At 37.6% G+C, this 20,389-nt stretch overlaps 1 protein-coding gene across 1 annotated transcript in view; it reads right to left on the bottom strand.

Moving 5' to 3' along the window:
• PTPRN2 (protein tyrosine phosphatase receptor type N2) overlaps positions 1 to 20,389 on the bottom strand; it is a 674,672-nt gene that overhangs the window by 23,629 nt on the left and 630,654 nt on the right. Inside the window, exons 17-20 of the mRNA XM_059818647.1 lie at positions 19,279 to 19,356; positions 7,281 to 7,400; positions 5,968 to 6,134; positions 317 to 370 (exon numbers count right to left, since the gene is read on the bottom strand). Of these exons, the coding sequence (XP_059674630.1) occupies positions 317 to 370; positions 5,968 to 6,134; positions 7,281 to 7,400; positions 19,279 to 19,356 (419 nt within the window). The remainder of the gene's footprint in view (positions 1 to 316; positions 371 to 5,967; positions 6,135 to 7,280; positions 7,401 to 19,278; positions 19,357 to 20,389) is intronic.

Consider the following 20,389-nt stretch of genomic DNA (forward strand, 5'->3'; position numbering starts at 1 on the left):
AGGGAATGCAAGGAACCACTATCACTTTCAAGGAGATTTATGAAATTGAAGTGCTACTTATATTGGAAAGGGTGGCCATACATTGATAAGTCATGACACAACAGCTATGAAATCTCAGGAAAGGATAATTTTATTATGAAAACAGATCCTAAGTATTAATTAGCATTAAAAAGCAGTCGAATTATATTTAATACCTTCAGCCTAACTCACTGTTTAGTGATTCATCTAAAGCTTTAATTTGCCCATTTTGTTTAGATCTATATTAAATTCTTACACATACAAATCTCTCTAAAGCTATTTTAGAAATGGTACTTGCCTGCAATGAACAACTACTGGACAAGAGCGACCCCTGTAGCACTTGTTTACTTTTCTGAAATAAAACAGACACAAAAAATTAATTAAGCATATTACACATTGTTTCTTTAGCCAACTGTCAAAAATAAGCAATAAGAAAAAGCAAATATTGCAGCCTTTAAAGAAACAGTCAGGTTGATAATTTCCTAGTATAACAAGCAGTTGTTACATACATAATCTTGTTTAAAGTTTGCTTCTGCTTTGCTGCTGTAGAAATCCCAGAAATCATCCCATTATTGCTGTTGGCTAGGCAAAATAAACTATCTCTTTTCTCCAATGATGTCTGATGTTTTAGCTCCAAAACTAAGATTATCATGAGATGCTTTAATTTTAAAGCCAACTTTGAGTTCATGAGCTTGCTCAAAGAAATATTGGGGGGCATCAAACTGAATCCAAAATGAAAAATGGCTATTCCAGTATACTTTGTCCAATGCGTGCTGATTTGTAAAACCAGTTCTCCCCAGAAAGGCAAATACCAAATCTCCTGAAAAGTTTCTCACCAAATTCTAAGATATAATCTATTGTGGTAAATATAACTAAAGCCATCAGTAAGCTTTACTGCTTTGGTTCTAGTGCAGAAGCCTTAAGTATTTAATATTTACACATTATTGTCTTCTCCAGCTTGCTGGTTAAACATTCCCAATGACAAGAGAATATATCTGAAGTCAATCAAAAAAAGTACAGCTATAGAACAGGTCTGATATGTAAACTCAATTAACTAGTGCTGAAGCAAACGAAGATACTCAGTCTAACAATAAAGCCCACAAAATTGATTTAAATCTATTTAAATTGCCTTACAGAACCCCAAATCCCAAACCCTCTCTTCTGCTCTGGGATATAGTTTGCATGTCAAGTATGTTACCGGCCCAAAACCCCATAAAATATGTACACATATGTTAACAAGGCAAGCCGAATAAAGACTAAAATGGGAAAGCATTGCTTCAAGAAATCAAAGCCTTTCATTCAATTTCCTTGATGAGATGTTTGAGTTTACTGGAGCTAGAAGGTCTCTTATAAAACCATTTCATAGGGCAGCTTCCAAGGGGTGCCCAGAGCCTCTAATAGTCCCCAGCTCAGCACAAGTGTTACACAGGATCCTGATGGCTAAACTGAAGTGAGCTGCTGGAATTTGGCAACTGTGGTACGATGTTGTTATGAATTTTAAAGCATAACTAACCTACTGAATCATTTAGTTCTTGGCTGTTCATCTATTCACTAACATCTGTGCTGTGAAAACATGCATATATCTTTAAACATTGCTTACAGTATAGCCCGAAGATGCCTAACCTTCTAAATCTGACAGGGAGTCGGGATACCTGGAACTCAACCCAAATAGGCTACAGAGATGTTCGTGATGTCCCATGAAACTGTGTTTTCACAATCTGCTTTTTATTATTTAAGATTTTAACCAAACTTGATAACAATATTAAGTTCTTGTAATGATTCCCTTTAAACATTAGAATTCAGGAATTTTTCACAGTTCTTACTCTTTTGCTTACTGATGTAAATCATACTTGCCAAGACATTCTGTCTCTATTTATATTCCTTGGATGTAAGTAATTAATGCAGTAGAACAACGTTCTGTGACATAAGTGGTAAGTCATTGAGAACACCTGACTTTAGAAGTTAAATGGACCATTTGTATGTCCATAAATGCATAGATATGCAGGCACTACAAAGCAAAACTTCAATGACTTTAGCTGCAGCACAGTTTTCACATGAATGAATCACTCAGTTCTTGATGGTCATATCTGAGGATCAACTCCTTCTATACAATATAAAGCCTGATATGTATTTTTTGTATTGTACAGTAAATTATATTTGAAATGTCTGTAACAACATCTGATACAGTCAGGCTGCATTCCCCTATGTGCAGCTGGTCATCCTCCCCCCACCCCCCATTATGTGCATTAGTAAAGAGTCGTTTTTGCATTTGAAGTATTAAATAAAAGCTAGTAACTACAGAGGGGTATTTACCATTTCTTTTTCTGCTTGTGTGGTTCCTTTGTTCCTTGTACAGCACCACTAATATGATACTTGCATGTTGTGACTAGCCATCTACCAAAGTCCTAATATAATTTCAATGACAAGCTCAATCTGAACCTATCAGTAAATCAGACCTCCCGGTAAATCAGACAGCCAGAGACACATGTTAGGGAAAGACACCTTATGTTTGTCAGTTTTATTGAAGGCGTTTCAAACATTTTCATTATCACACATTTCAGAAAACACATTAAAACAAAGGGTTTCAATCCAGCTGGTGCATAGCTTTGTCTATATATAGTTTATGAAAATATTTAGAAGTGCAGTAACATCTCATTTCATTCTTAGTTCTGGCTAATGAGAGTGAGCTGAAAATTCATCAGTAAGCAAAGTTCTTGAATGTTGAAGAAAATATATATTTTATATATATATACACATATACAGGAAGAATTAACTTAGAAAGAATGATTAGTAATACAAACCAACCCTTGGCTCATTGAGTGAAAAAGAAATCATCATGCAAACCATCAGCAAGCAAAGGTCAGAGGTCGTTAGAGGCTCAGAAAAGGGGTTTCCCACATTGTCCCTGCAGCAGAGTCACAGTTTCCAATGATCACTTTTGTGACTATGCAACTGGGCTCATATTACTAGCTGCAACATCACAAAAATGACACTGGCAACCGCTAATTAGCTGGCAAAATAAGAATTTGTCCATTTTTAAAGTGAGCAGTGTTAGTAAATGCCATTGCACGCAGCGAGAAGTGATAGCATAATAGATATATATTTTAAGCAAAGCCCTCACATGTGATGCTAATTATCTTTTAGCTTAGCAGTCCCTCTTTAAAGTGTAAATGTGCTCCCTCTGGGCTCAAGAAATATTTAATTACACATATCAGTGCATGACTAACAAGCTAGTCCAGAGCAATAATGATTGGTCTATTGTTCAAAATGAAATTAGGACTCCAGAAGCATTTAAAACTGACCAGTGGTTTCTGTAGTAGCCTCACCTCTCAGGGACTGTCATTTGCACAGATTTTTTAAACATATAGAATAATCTCTTTTTGGCAATTTATATCTACATTATGAAAGTATGACAGATTATTCCGCAAAGTTTAATGTATCTGCTAAATGCAAAATCATCTGAAACACTGTCTGATACACAGCAAGAAAAATGTAAGCTTTCAGTTTTCAAAAAGACTTGCAAAATTTACTTCAATAAAAATTTTAAGATCCATATTTCCACAGACTCTGGGCAAGGTAATTTTGGGAATCCAATTTTTCTTGGTGATGAATTATAAAAAATAGAGGGTTGGTTATGTATATGCTTAATTTCATATATGTATGTGAATATATAAATATACACACATATCCATATATATATATACAAACAGACTGAATGCACATAAAAACATAGATAGATTAAAAGAAATGAAAGCAGCCCCTTCCTAGCACTACCCTACTACGAGTATGGTAGCGCGGTCAAGACGTTTATTCTGGGGACTTTGTGACTCAGCTGTGGTAACCCAGCAGAATTTGTACTTTAAATAGGAAGCTGCAGGTGCAAAACATGTATTGTATACATGAATTCCAAATACATTATTTCAGCAATAGTGCATTAGTTTTTTTGTCGTTAAAAAACCAGCAACATCAGATGACCAAGAAAACTGAGATTCATAGACCAGCTATTGTGCATGCCAAAATTCCTTTTCAGGTGGAATTTTACTATGCATTCAGTATTATGAGTCCATTGTACAAAATCTGCACGTAGCAAATGATTACAGTACCCTACACTGGACTGTGAATACATATTAAATGAACACTCAGAATTCAATTAAATCTTAACAGGTTCATTCCCATACTGGCTTTAATACAAAGAATGGCAGCTCCACTACTTTTCTCATCTAGCTATAATTTTTCTTTTTCAAAGTATTGCACAACACTTCTTCAACATGGCTATTTAACCCTTACACAATGTCACTCTAAGCAGTGCTTTCTTGGCGATGTGAACTGTGACTTACTGTAGACCTAATCCTGCAGTTCACACAGGGACCTCAATTTGTACTGAAGCAAGTTGGAGTCGAGGTGCTCCAAACTTCAGATGTCCTGGCTGTACAGCCTCATTTATAGTCTAGTTACAGTTGCTAGCAGATTTCCCACTAACTTCAAAAAGGGCAAAATCGGACGCTGCGTTGGCTCCGTGCTGCAGCCTCTCATGGCTTAATGGAAGCAATTCAGAATTTTCACTACAGAAATTCACTACAGGCAGCTTCCACAGTACCCCCAGCAAAGGGAAAGCAACCTATAAAAATCACATGAAAGTTTGAACCCAGAGAAGAAAACCTGGAAAATTCAATTACAATTTCAGCTCCATCCTATGGCTGTGCTTCCTTCCTCCACTATTGCTTTTGCATTGTGATTCTGTAGCATATCCTTATATTCTTACCTAGCCACAGTTCCTACTGACTCAGTACAGCTGTACTCCATTACTTGACCTGCACGGTGTGAGATGGCTGTCTGCTTTGATAAACCTTGCAATATGTACAAGAATATTGATAGATGAAGGCTGGCATTTAGTCCTAAATTTTTAAGGGTAAAATTTTGCCAACAGACAACTGTGCAACCAGCTCCGGTCGGATATACATCAGCTTCTCCCCTCAGGTGTAGATGCGCAACTCTGACTGGCACCGGTCAGAGCTCTCAGCACTTACTGAAAGAAACGAGTTTGGACCTTTTGAGCACTGAGCCCCTTATAATCACTTTGGGGGGTTGTAGATAATACTGTAGTACAGAGAGGAAAACACGCGGATTGAGAACCAACTCCCCAAACCTCCTGGAGATTCTTTTCATTAGTCATAAGCGCATGGCTGTGGATTAGCTGATACACGCTAACACCTACACACGATGCACTGGGCACGGTTTGCAATCAAATGAAGATTATTTCGCTCCAGTATTTATCATGCATGGCTTTAATTCTCAAATTAAAATTTAGATAGACACAGCAAACATTAGAGAAGGTGGCAAGGACTTTCACAGGTTTTGCCTTTGTATATTTGTATTTTAAAGCCACGTTGACTTTCTTTAAAATTCCAGAGGGTATGCTTTGTCAACACTTTCATCTGCCTTCTCAAATTTCCACCTTCCTGCAGCCAAAGAAGGTCTAGAGACCTCACTGTTTGATCCTTACAAGCAAAGGCTCCCATGGGAATGCCGTTATTGCCATATGACTCCATTGTGATTTTTTTTTCAAGTGTGCTCATATTACATAATTTATTTGTGCGATTCCTGCCATAAGGATCATAGGGGAGACACACAAAAAGCCTAGGAGTTGCAGAATGGATAAATACTTGGAAAACAAAGAAATACAGAAGCACTGAAGAGCTGTACAAAGGGAGGAAAGGTATCGATCTCTAAATGGGAAATGAGTATGTCTTAAAACCAGGCAACATCTATGTGTGAGACAACACCAAAAATCAACCTACTGCAGATTGTTGTGTTAGTTTAGCATTGTGGCATCACAGGCTGAGGACCCCCCCCTTTCAAACCAGAAATATTTAAAAGACAATTAAAAGGACTAGCTTAGTTCCTCAGATCTGTATCGTCTGAAATGAACTGTCATACTTTGTGCTTTACCTGCGGAAATCCAGAAGTGATCTTGTGGAAGCAGGAACCCTCTGATCGTTCCAGCTGAGGAAGTGGAACTGCGTCACTGTGCGGGTCTCGTTCGTCTGCAGGTTCTTCAGGTAGAAGCTCCTCACAAGGAAATCCTCGCACCAGATGTGCTCAGAGACAAGGTTTACCTACGCCCCACAGGAAGAAACAAACGGAGATCAGCCATTTCAGTTGCAAGCCACATCTTTGGGATTGCAGGTGTAAGATCTCTAGGATGAAGGAATTGCATCAAAGTTTTGTTTTTATTAGCAAATTGGCCATTGCTGGGAAAATACTTATTTTTTAATTTAGCAATCAGTGTAGTTGTCAGGAAGGGGTTAGCTGCCACTGCTATTTTATTGAAAGCATAAAAAAAATTCTTGACAGTTTTAATGCAAAAGAAAAAATCAGTAAATTGAAACTTTATATTGTTATGTGAATACAAAAGACACTGCCTGAAAATATGTTAGACTGCCAGTCACTTTCTACTTGGAAATGCCCACAACGCATTGCCCAGGCTGCTGTCAGTGGTCTTAAAAATCTGTGTTGAATTCACATGAGCAGTGAAAAGTCAGTCTCTTCTGCTACGTGGAAACATAAGCATTAAAAAATGCAGCTTATTTTCAGAGTACATCTTTTCAGAAAATGAGTTTGTTCACATTTTAGTTTAAGTAACAATATTTCTTCACATTTTCCTGTTCTTCATATTTGGCATTGTGGTGTTATTGTCTTCCTCTACTCAGCTGAACAACTGGAAAAATCTGACAACCATTGTCAATGGTACATTTCAACAAAACTGGTGATATGGTATTTTGAGCTAGAAACATAAAGCAGAAAATACAAATATATATTTGTTGTTGTGGCTGAGGCAATAGGTAAAAATAGATAGCATTAATTACTAAAGCTGTAGAGAGGCATTTCTTCCAAGATATACATATGGTTTTCCTAAGGCAAAATTCACTAGGTCTAAAAATGCTATTTTCCTATAAAATATAAATACATGGTTTCACATTTTAACCACTTGCAAAACCGTTTCAAAAACAAAATTGTTGTCCTTTTTTCATTGTAATACTTGGCTCATTATTTACTAGATTTTATTCAGCGGAAACTACCTTGCTATTAAAACCGCGCTTGATTTTTTCGTAGATCTAAAACTACTTGAAGGCACATGAAGAATATTTAAGAGCCCTGAGCTCAACCTCCAGGTTAGATCAGCTTAAACACCTTTTTGCCCCGTAGGAAATCAACCCGTACACTTACTGTCACGTTTACAACCAGATATTTTGTTTAGGTACCTCATAGATGTGGTAGAGGTTTGACCCTTCGTCTGGCCAATAGTGGTAGCACTGTTTGACTCCGTTTTCCGCGAGGGGTGTCAGCATGACAATAACGACACAGCCGTTCTCCCAGACCATCTGCAGACAAAGAAAGACACCGTGGCCACATTGTGACTGCCTAATTACTGCGTGACATGTATAATTACTGCACTCAGACACACAATCAAAATTTATTCCATTCACAGGAAATTTATTTCATTTTCATTAGACACTTTTACTCTGCAGCTGCTTTCAAATCCCTGAATAAACTGGCACCATATTTTGCAGGCGTCCATGAAATATTAAAGAATTTCCAGCGATTTTAGTTCAGATCTTCCACAAAATCTCTCCTCATTCCTGGTACCATGTTCAGCTGTTTTTCTGTCAAACTTTTAGATCCACAGAACACTGAACGATGCTTGCAGAACACACAGCTATTTGGGATTTGATATTTAATACCAAAGCAGCATGGACCTACTAAAGTCACATGTACTGAAACCTGTTCGTGTCCTCAACTCTGTGTCTTTTTACGGTTTGCCACACAGCAAAAGCTATTAAAGTGCTGCATTGCTGAAACAATAATAAAAGTTGCATCTGAACAACAGTAATGAGGAAAAGGCAGGAAAAACTCAAAACAAATCTGTTCTTGCAGAAACATTTCAGATGGAGAAATCGTCCCTCCAAAAGCACATTTATAAAATATTTGTTGTAAATGTGCATTACTTTCTCTTTCTTCTCCCTTCCTTTTTCTCTCCTTTCATTTTTACTTCTTTATTCCTTTCTTTTTCCTTATTTTTTCTTTTTTTTCCTTTCTTTAACTTTTTTACTCTTTCTTCTCCCCTCCCCCCCTTTTCTATCTCTCTTTTCCCCTTTTACTTTCCTTTTTTTTTTCTGGAGATAGAAGGGAAGTCCAACTCCTGCTGCAGACTGTGCACTCACAGAACACAGGTACAGCAGGAACAGAGGAAAACAGTGTATCTTCACTAACCACACGATCGCTTAATAATTTAGACCAGCTACAGAGGAGGATACAGGAATCCAGTGCATCCTCAACTAAAGCATTTGTGGATGTCTCCCACAAACAGCAGAACAAGCAGAGATGCTCTGGTCTGGCGTATCTCTGTTCCAAACACAGCCCATGGCTAAACAAAAAGGCTCCTATGAATTAATACCAAGCAGCATAATCACTAAAAACTGTTGTTATTATTATGCTGTACATTGATGTTATATTTGCATACAACTTTCATTGTCTTTTTGCTAGCATATAAAATTACTGAATGAAGAGTAAGCAGCTCTTTTTGTGAAGGGTTATGTTTATTTGACAGAAATATTTATAAGCAACTGTATTGACATGTAAATTTTGTAAACAAAAAAGGCCTTTGTCTAAACTGTGCAAAGATGAGATGATACATTCAATTCAAGGATTATTTTTTTTAATTACATATCAAATAAAAAAGTTTCCCATTCATAGATAATGATGTTGTCTTCTCTTTTAAGAATAGCTTGCATATAGAGAAACAAATAACATTTTTCTTCCTTTTTTTTTCATTTTGCAACAAAATTAAAACAACTTTTAAAATCAGCTTAGAATTATTTAGAGAAATGAATCTAGGGCTCGCACAGAATAGGGTTATTTATAATTTTGAACAGAAGTGTGGAAAAAAATGACAGTTGAATGTAACAAATAAACATAATCTTTCTTATCTTCTTTTTTTTTTCCCTTAAAAAGATATTTAACTAAAAAGATCTGTAATCCACTCATCCTCCTGGTAAAATCTCCCAATGCCACAAAACTAGTAAAAATCATTTAAGTTGATAGATAATTTGTTTTATAGACAGATGTAGATTTATCATTTGTATCTTTTTTGTGTTGCATTTGTTTTAGGCCACAGCTGGAAACCTTCTTTGTCTGTAAGGAAGATGATACAGATTTCATTCATTCTAACATAGTTTCACCTTTTTTAGTCAGCGATCAGACAGAGATAAGAATTCAAAACATGTATCTTACTTTAAAACTAGCCCCACTAAATCAGTACTTTCATCACATAACGATTTAATGTGCCTCTAGAAGGTATAGAAGCTCATTGAAGCCATTACGAAAATGAGGAGAAACACAGTTTTTATGAGTGTAATAAAAATACAATGATCTAGACCATAAACTAATCATCTAGCACTCTGCTTGTGCCACCCAAGTGTAACATTATAAAAGCCCACTCGTTTAGAGAGGAATCCTTACAGTTTGGCAACCCTGTTCATTGGTTCAAAGATACAGCATTTCATTAGAGAGGGGCTGTCTGCATCTCTGAAGATTTCATTAAGCATAAATCCAAATGAAAGTTAATTTAAACAAACAATTTCAAAGTTACTCTGGGGTGTAATATTTCTTTCAGGTCACTGTGTGAAAATGTAGAAGTCAAATCTACTAAATCATGAAAGCAATACAATCTAGTGCCGTCATCCCTCTTACAAGCAACTGTCACTGCATCTCCTGTGCTTACCATTGAGATGGGATTTTCACTAAGACTCACAGCCTGTGACTGGAGGACTACAGCATTTTCTTTGTTTCCTTGAGAACTTAAGTATCAGACCATGAGGCTGTTATCTGGATTTCTTTCCAAATAACGTAGAAGTGGGATGATTCAAAGGCAGTCGACAGTTTTATACTGTTGCCTGTTCACTGCCCCATCTTTAACTTGGTGATGGGTTTTTCAGAAGCCACATCTCCCAACACCTAACACTTTGCTGTGCTCAGGGTGTCCAGATATAAGAATAAAGAGAATATAAGGTCCTCAGGGCAGAGGTTTTTCTTTTTAGGTAGAGCCCAGAGAAATTAAGCCTTAGACTCTAAATGTCTATAAAAACTAAATATATAAAAAGATTTATATATATAATACATTATAATATATATAATATATAAACCTAAACTTATTTAGATCACTTAGCACAGGCAGTTTCATGTTTGTAATTTATGGTAATACTTCCAGGAGAAGAAGAAATGGTGAATGGAGTTTTCTGAATGGAAGTGATAAAGTCTGAGTTACATATAGGAGCTCACTACAGGGCTCTGCAATGCATGCTTTGCTGAAAAGGGAAGACAGTGTATAATTTTGTGTGACATGCCTACCTTCAGCCTATATGCCTAGAGAGTAACATGTTAATGATCTTTAATGAGGTTCTGTTCTATGCATCATTCTCAAAATGTTTCTTAGACAAGAATAACACCATCCCTCTCCATTTATTGCAAATTAAAGGCTGAATCCTGCAACCCAAAGATGAGCAGTGCGTTTGGCATCCGCAGGATTCCCTGTTGATGAAATCCACCACGTGTAGAGACCTCATGCTGTGGTTATCCAGCATGCCAGTCCCATACAAAGGAGTTCTGCATAGGGATGAATTATATTTAGTACGAATTACTTGCAAAGGAGCACAGAATTGTTTTTTCAAGTAAGGAGAAAAATAAAGTCACAAATAGGAGAATCAGTGCCACAACACTGCCACAAATCCAATAAAACACCAGTTTTTGAAAGCTTGTATTTTGAAATTTCCTTGTTTACTAGCTTGTAAATAAAATGGTTAATATGAATCACTTCATTTTTTTCAGACACTTCATCATTTCTAAGCTGCTTTTTATAATGAATGATCCACCCCAAACCCCTTTTTCAGCCACTTTCTTCTTTAGTTTAATGATGAGGAAATGATAAGACATGGGCTCTGACCACACACGCTTCTTTTGACGGGGACTGGGGGAGAAGTTTCTAAAATGTGATGACTTAAAAGTAGAAAAACCCAGGATAATCAGATAAGTCCAGCCTGTTCACTAAAAATAACAGGCTAATCATACCAGCTGCTTTCTGGGAGAGATCTCCAGTAAACTAAAGAATTCACCTTTTCAGTCTTGTAACTATTTGGAAAAGCAGACAAACAAGCAAACAAAACCCAAATAATTTCTAATGGTCATCAAACATCAACATGAATAAACACAACTCCTAAAACAACAACAAAGCAAGGTACTAACGCTTGCTGGATCAGATAATATTCATCCCATTACATATGTTGAAAGTAATTAACTCAGCTGTGACTTCTTGCAAGTTCTCCGTTGGAAATAGGAAACTCTGGATTGAATGCAGACGGTCAGAAAATGGTATTTTCTGGAATATCTTAAAACCAAAATCCAATGTTTTAATGGTTTAAAAATATAAAGGGGGGGGGTTAACAGAAAAAAATTAATTGCAGGGGAATTTAAATTTTTGTTATCAACAAGAACGTCACAATGTATGCCAGTCAAAAAGCAACCTTCTTTGTGAAACCTTTTGGTTGAAAATGACTTATCATTTTGATATGAAATGAGTCAAATCTGGCAGTCAGAGTTGCCATTTGGAAAGTCATATCTGTGCCGAACAGCTAAGGTTGAAAAATTAGTGATCAACAATCTATGTTTAATTAAAAACATCACCTGACTCTTGCAGTTGAAAAGACAGCTTCAGAGAGGACCATATATAAATACAAGGCCGTCAGATTGGCTTCATGTGTTACGTCCCTGCTGTTGCAGCAACACTTGTTTGGAAGTCAATGGGAAAGGCAAACTCAAGATGACTATGTGTTGCAGTAACTTCTGCTTTCTCAGAGAGACATAAACTGCTCTTATTCTTCTCAGTAGACTCCTAACTCAAGCCTTATTACTAAATAATTTAAATACGAGCGCTACTTAGTATTGCAGTGCTGGCAAAACCACATTAACGAGGGACAGTCCACCAAAATCACCAGTAATTAGCTTTTCACTTCAGTATTGGAAAGGTGGAACCTAAACAATAAAGGGACAGAAATTTTAAAAGGACCACTTCTAAGTACGTTCTCCAACCAGAACCATAATTACAAGTGAGCATGGTAAACGCACGCTCCTTTACTGAACGCCTATGGAATTCCTAATGCTATATTTATTTCACATGGCTTGACAAGTTACTAGAGCTCTAGGGGCTACTGTTCTGTGCCTATCTCTCCCTTGCTGTTTTTCTTTTATTAAATTAAAATATGCATATTTTACACATTGAATTGCTTTGTGTCACTTTTCATCTGCTCTTCTTTCTGAAGGTGAGAACTGATTAGAGATGCAGGAAGTCCCATTCCAGGCAAGGAAAATAAAACTTGGGAATCAAGACTGCTTGAAAGCACTGTGTTCTGCATAGAACAAAATGCAGAAAAATAATTTAGTCTGTAAATTAATTTCAGCACTCACAAAACATGCTGAACTGGGAGCACAGAAACCAGCAATTAGAACAGGAGAGGGTTTGGTACAGTTGTTCTTACTCAGCCCATGGGCTTGGAACATCGATTTTGCAGGGAGACTCATTCAGCTACAGGGACATGGTCTTCTGCCCACTGGGATTTGACCTTGGAGATCACTGATGACTAATCCTTTTTACACAGGAAACAATCAACTGACAGTATTTTGTATTTCTTTTGTTGAATTCAAAAACTGGAAAAGAAAAGCAAGTGCTGCCAAACAGACATGCAAAGGTTTATCATGTCCTGAAGACTGCAACTCAGGAACTGGGTTCTTAACATGTCGATGTGATCCGGGAGGAAAACAATAGTCAGTTTTTGAACAGAGTCTGATAATATACTCCTGAATATGGGTAGAGGAAAATTATTCTAAAAAGAGTTTTGATTAAGAAATGCAGGACTGAGGGCAACAAAAAGCAAATGGCAACCGAACTCCCTGGCTCAGACTAGGGCTCTGGTCTTTACTCTTGGGACTATTTCTGCACTTTACATTTAATAGTCTTGCAATAAAAATAGAAATTAACCAAAGGAGCAGAGGTGAGGTCTCCCCACTCCCCGTAATCACAACAGTGTAAACCTCCACTCCAGTGAACTTTCTTTTTGTTTGTTGGCAATAGATGCCCAGCTTTAAAAAGAAGGGTGAAGAGCATTCCCAATTTCAAGAGTATTTCATGTATTGGCAAATAGTGGAGGAAAGATGGGGTAATGAAAAGCATGGGTTTGATTCAGAACAGGTAGGATGAAGCTCTTTCTCGCTTCCTGGAGGAGCATCCTAACCAGAAAGGGGCAGCACCTGAAGTCTGCCTTCCTCGTCCTGTGTCCGACTCAGTGTTGTTCATGAGTGGTATCTGCTCTGTCATCCCTGCCAGACTGGAACGCTTCAGGGACTAAGGCATCTGGGGAACTGTCTAGCCTGAGCTACAGATCTATTCAGGCAAAAGCCAGGGAATTTTCTGGTCTAAACTACAAGTGTTGACTGTATTTAATCTCATGATTTACTGTTGTATGTGCTTTAAGCCTTATTGAATGTCTGCAAAATGAGGAAAATCATATTTCTCTGCTCCTTCTGTAGAAGTTATATAATGTTCATATACTTACTAATTATGTTGGTCATGGAGGGAGGACATCGCAGAAAGACAACAAATACTTACAAAAATACATATTGTATGTGATTTCATTTTCTAAGGCAACTAAAGCATATCCTCTTAAGTCACTTGGCAGCAACTGCCTGATCCCTCCCTCTATTTCACTTAATATGGCAAAATAAAAAACCCCATGAAAACGCACTCCCCTCCAAAAAGGGGGAGCGGAAAGAAGGGCAAATGTGGGTAGATTTATGAAAGCAAGGCATAATGTGGGATATTTTCCAGAGGGAAAAATTATGGCCTCCTACAGACGAACCTTATCAGACATGCAATTTATAAAACTGGCATAATTAAGAACAATTTTTCAGTGCAAGGACAGTTGGTTCTAAACATCCTAACTCCTAGGAATAGTTTCTTGCATATTATCATCCATTGCTTCTTAGAATACTTTGCAAGTTAAGACATGTACTTCATGTCAAATACTTCATGGCATTATAACCCAGCACATACGGAAAATAATAAAATTTTATGCTTCCAGAATTATTCACAACATGGAACTCCTGCTGCGAAAACTTGCTATAGATCAGAAATGTTCTACATCCTCTTTCTTTTGAATTATGTTCAAAGAGATGTTGAATTTTAATAGTGTTATGTGAAAGAGCTGAGTGAAATCTCACTGAAGCTGCTGGACAAAATCATCACCTTTCATTCAAGATAAATGTAAGAAACAAGCAAACTCTTTTATGGAGCCTGATAACTGAAATTACAGAAGTTATCATCAAAAACAAGAGAAACGTGAAGCATATGGACCCATGAGTTTCTCCAGAAACTGATATGCTTAATGCAGAGAGAGGCATTAATCAAGGCAAGATGATTAATCCAGATAAGCAGCAAAAATGTGTAAAAGAAATAAACCACCAGCACAGCTCGACAAACTAGCATTGTGATCCTGGTAGAAGAAAAGCTGAAAAAGAGGTTGGGGGTAAAACACTGGGTGAATGATGCTTGGAAAAAAAGAAGTTATTGCCTGTTATTTGATTCTGTCTTTGTTCAAGGAAATAAAACTCTGTACTTTCTTTGTAAATAAAATGGAACTATATCAAAGCAAAACCCTATCCTGAGGATGAATTCTCTTTCCAGCTGAGAAGAAAACAACCCACAGACCTGGCAAATTGTTTAAACACTCAGGTAAAAATGGATTAATACCATGTGAGGAGAGGCATCCAGTCTTCAAGAAAGGGAATCGTGAGGTGGAATTCCCACTGAACCAAAATAGAATCAATGAAGGAAGTATCTCTCAGAAATAGTGATTGGTAAAAAGAGATGAAAACAAGACCAGATGAAATTAAAAGAAGACTTAAATCAGCTGGAGGCTTTTCAAAATTAATTAAAGTAGTAGCTGGAAAATTTCCAGAGCAGTCTAAGAGATGACATGCAGGCAGAGATGAAATCTCTGCTTGAGCCGCAAACACAGAGTATCCGGACAGATTAGGAAGCCCTGTGGCAAAACAGATCAATGAGATGACTGACAACACAACTCCTGCAGGCTAGAAAGTTTTCAAAGAAATAGGTAAGCCAGGAAAGTTGGAACTAACTTGGCACTTGCTGACTTAGAGGAGCTATGCCAAGAATATAAGGAACTGGAGAAGTAAACTGGAGGGACACAGACAACTGTGGAAGTCTGATGCCTGGCAGTGGTCTCACACCATTAGAAAAGCGAGAGTAAGACTCTTGCCTTTTTTATCATTATTATTTTTACAACATATACAAATTTGAACATCATTTGAAAATGACCAATATACAGGAGTTTGGACTATCTCCAGCTCAAAGACTGAGTCTTTGAAAGAAAAAACTTGCATCAAGCCGAAGTCAACATAAAAACCCAAATGAATAGAAAGGTATACAGAAAATCCTGGGTCTAACGGCCAGCTCTAGTGGCTCAAGTTAGATGGTACCTGGCTCTTCTTCCTCCTTTTACCAAAAAGGACATAATCTTCCAAGAAATGGTCACTAGTGAGATGATTGAAACTGGTCCCCCTCCAGTCCCGCTTACTACTGCTCGCCAGTAGTAAGAATGTTAAACAAGATGAGCCCGGACAAAGCATCATCAATGTTTTATGAAAAAGCTTTGCCCAGTTTGGGAAAGAGAAGACACTGAGCTGACCATGATCTTTGTTCAGATCTAGGCAACTTGAAAACAGTAAATGGGAATTTGATTGCTAAGTGTCTAATAGCACTTGCACAAAAATACTGGGCACCGGATCAACATAACAGGTTTTAGAGGGGCCTGCCAAAAAAACTAGGAAAAAAGATTATCCAAAACTAAATCATCTGTTTGGTCTTAAATAGAGATAATGGATGTGACCACATGATCATATAGATGACAGACATGAAGAGCCGCAGACACTGCAGAGCAGTGTTAGAGCTCAGGAACGGAGTCCCTTTTGGAAAAAGCTTCCTCCAGACGCATATGTAGCCCTCTCCCCTGCCAACAGGCATTTGGTCCATTGGACCCCTGAACAGTTGGTCTAAAGTAAAACCTAAAAAGTAAGTACTGTGACATTTTACAAATCCATTCCTAGTGGGCCACACTGCTTGGTAATGTAGGCGTAGTCACTGACGGGTGGAAGAATCTAATGCGAGTTTAAGGGAAATTAGGTTTAGAAACTGTGTCTCTGGAATTTAAGCGTGAAATCTAGACAGTCAGGACAAATCAGGAGCAGTTTGGATTTCATTACGGATATCAGCTGTGCTGTAAATGCCAAGAAAGTTGCCTTACACTTTCAAGTAAAACAAATGCTTTGTAGACAAGTATTTTCTAGAGTGGAAACAATTGTAACGGTTTCTTGCTGGAGTAGCCTTTCAGCCAAGGTAAAATGGAGTGGCTGATGCCCACCATGCAACTAGGCTCTTGGGAATCTTTGCAGCTAAGTCTCTGCAAAAATAGGAAGCAATACATCTAGTAAGTATTGCCATAGAAGGTGATGCCAAGCTCCAAGAGTTTCTGTTGGACTTGCTAAAGCATGACATTGTGCATTTAGACAAGGAACAGCAGAATAGTCCCAGGTCTCTCTGGAGTCAGTCACTCTTCTCCGTATCAGTCAGAACTGCTTCACTGAGCACACAAAAGGGGAAAAAAGCAACACAGCTCAGCAACAGCTGGTATTAAGTGGAGGAGGGAGAGGGAGGAGAACCACTGAGAAGATGTATCAGGAATGAATAATTGAATCTTTAAACAATCCCTGGCGGCAGCGCCATGGTCTGTATAAACTACAGAAAATTGCGTTCAAGTAAACATCAAAGGATTCTGCCCTGCCAGGAGTTAATACTCTATTTTCCATAGCAAGTCCAGGTTTCCCATGCTTTACCTTAAAATAGGTACCATTAGGTGAAAAATGGATATAAACTTTGCTCTTGCATATAGGCATAAACTGCAACAACTTCAAGCCATGGCTTTTGACTTGTATAATGGACCTACTACACTTCAGCGGTTATGGATGCAGTGTTCTGGAAGGAGTTAATCTCTCTTGGCCTGTTTATTACACCTGGTTGATACCCTGGGCCATGTAAAAAGCTTGGGACAGGAATCAGCACATTGACATGTGATCCGTAGGAAGTTTAAGTTTAAGAAAAGTGGGTGATGGACCAATCTGACATAGGTAGATTGTTATGTTGAAGTAACAGACATCATCAAAATAAATGTAAGAAACAAACTTTTCTATGGAACCTAACAGAAGAAACAATAGAAGATTATCACATCAAAAATGGACACATAGCCATACTTGAGCAGAAGCTGAACCACGGTTGTGAAATGGTTTCCGTGGAGATGTATACAGCAAATCTGGTGGGGAGATGGAGTGAACTTTCACTGATGGATAACTGGGAAGAGAAATAGCTAAAAAGAGCAGAAGGGAAGTGAAGGAAAGTGAAGACTCTGCACTCACAAATAGCATGAAGAAAGCAAGTCAAGGAAGAGACCTTTTGAGTACGAAGTTGGAATGAGGAAGATTGGATCACAGAACAAAGAAATAACGTTTCTAGTCTCTCTGTGTAAACAGTTTGCCTAACTGTTTAAATTAGAAAGGGAAAAGAACAAAATACTTCATTGATACTATGTTGGTATGATTAATTCTGGTATCTGTGCCACCAGCAGTGCTTATACAAAGCTTGTTCTTTAAATACCTCCTTTAAAAATGAGAACATACATTTTTTTCAACATGTAAAGGTGCAGTTACAGGTAAAAATATTTAAAATATAAATATACAAATATGCAAAAACATACAATTAAAAAACCTGGGCCTTAAGAATCATAAAATACCATTACAGAATAGCTAACATTTTATTTGATTTTGCATGTTTAACTTAAGAAACACATTTTCAAATATCATGCCTGATATAAGGAATCCACTCAGCAAAGGAAAAAAGATACTGAAGACAAAAATCACAAGTTAGTTGAAAATTTAAGCCAGAACAACAGCTCAAGTAACTTCAAGCAGAAAGAATTTGCTCTGGACTTCTAAAAAACAGCCCCCAAATATCTCAGACTGAGCATTTAAATATCCAGGCACCCAAAATCAAACAAACTTTTTGAAAATGTCTCAATTCCTCATCAGAGACAGTAAGAAATTGTGACATGAAAAGTGTCTTTATAGGGATCAGTTAACACTTTCTAATCATAGACCAAGTGATGCAGATGAAGAGAGAAGATGATTTCAACCAACACAAGCTCCTAAAATACAATGGCACTTCTGAAATTTTTATGTAGATCTTCGTTATCTTCAGAACAAAAATTTCTAAATTCATAATGCAAAACAAAAAATAAAAACATATGTTCACGTTGATAGTAAGCTTCAGTTGACCTCCTCCCCAAACAGCTTCAGTAAGCTTTCAGGTACACTTTTACACTTACAAAGGAATATCTAATGTAGCATATCTGTGACATGATCGCACATGCCTACCCTGGCTGCGTGTATATGTCCAAATCTGAGAGCCGCATGAGCATGTAAAAAAACTTGCATGCAAAGTAAGCTCATATTGGTGCATTAGTAACTACTGCCCTTTAGCCCCAGTCCTGCAAAAAATCGTGCACCTACTTAACTTCATGCAGCAGGGTCTTAACTCAGCCTTTAACTCAGCTACCTGTGGTAGGGTAAATGGATAAGAATTTAAGCATTTTGGGGAACTGGGGCATGTGAGAAATAAGTTTCAACGGAAAAATTCATGGCACGTAGTGTTAGGTCCTTTTTGAACTGGAGAATGACAATGAATTCTGGCTACACTCTTAAGAAGGTCAGGCCCTCTGAAAATCATCCAGTCCTTGGCAGCAGTTTAATTACGGAGACCTGACCTGAAGTTTGGCTCTAAAATATGAATACTTTGGCCTGAAGTTTTCAATATAATTTCCAGATCAACTACTTCTTAGCAGGGCTTGTCATATACATAAATGTCTTTAATATCCATGTACTAGATTTTAAAAAGACATTTGAACTAAGGTTTTCCCACCTATTGTGACTCAAGCACAACAGCTTTTTATACACCTTATATTTCCAGAAGCATAGGAAAACATTTGAGTTGTAACATAAATTCAGTTTTCAAAGAGATGTTTAACTTACCTGCCAGAAGTCAGCGACAGTAGCAGGGAGAGGGCCCTGGGTGGCAATATATGCAGGGTTTCGGGGGTCATGGTCCATCTGGAATAAGGAGACAGAACACAGACTGGTTTTATTTAAAAGAAAATCCTTTGCTGTTTTAGAGACGGAAAGTATGTGAGGGCAGAAACAAGGGACTTCCTAAAGGACTGTCATGTCCCTCCATCCTTTATTGGCAAGCAAAGAATTTTATTTCTATTTATAAGCTCAGAGGAGACCTCTTTCCACAAAAGACTGATGTGACCAGACGAATATCAGCACACATGATGAGCAATGTCCTATGTCCTCAATATGCAGCGTAAGATCATTTACGGTGGTTGACAAAGGCATTTATTTGAGATCAGTGCTCATGGTTTCATAGCAACCTAGGAGCCATTTGAAACATTTTTCTACACTGAGTGTTAAGAATGCACCACACATCTAAATATGTTCTCTATTTCCACTGTGCCTGTCAAGGGCACATGTAACTAAAAAAACAGCAAAAATGGGGAACAAATTCAGTTTCTGGCTTTTTCTGGTTAGCTGATTTATCTAAATGCATGGATTTGGCCTCAATAGAGGAAGTTCTGCTTAAAGACCTTAATTATTACATTTAATTCAAGGAGCAGAAAATTCACTGAGCAGAAAAAATAAAGAATCTAAGAAACAAAGCCATCAAGAGTAAATAGGATTAGTGTGTTACAATGAATGTTTTCGAACTGATGGGTGGTTTTCTTGGTTCTAAATCTTAGGACCCATTCTGCTGAAAAAGAAGATCTGCTGATGGGATTAAAAACCAAACAAACTCATTCTAACCCTGAACTGGGCAAGACAAAACTTTGAACATAAAGAAAAGAGACCCAGTTCAGCTCTCAGATGTGTGGGTGTGACTCAGTGACACTGAAGTCGGTGAGAGTTAACTTATACCCATGTAGCTGAAGGCAGAATTTGTCTCAATACATGATTCTGTTCTATAAGTAAAGATCTGAATAAGAATGAATGTGAGTCACATTTGCATTAAGAGGCATCTACTGAATTTATTCATAGCCTATCAAAATTTTCAGTGATGGTACATGTCAGTGTAAAAGAAGGCACC

This window comes from Gavia stellata, chromosome 6, assembly GCF_030936135.1.
Source record: "Gavia stellata isolate bGavSte3 chromosome 6, bGavSte3.hap2, whole genome shotgun sequence".
NCBI lineage: Eukaryota > Metazoa > Chordata > Aves > Gaviiformes > Gaviidae > Gavia > Gavia stellata.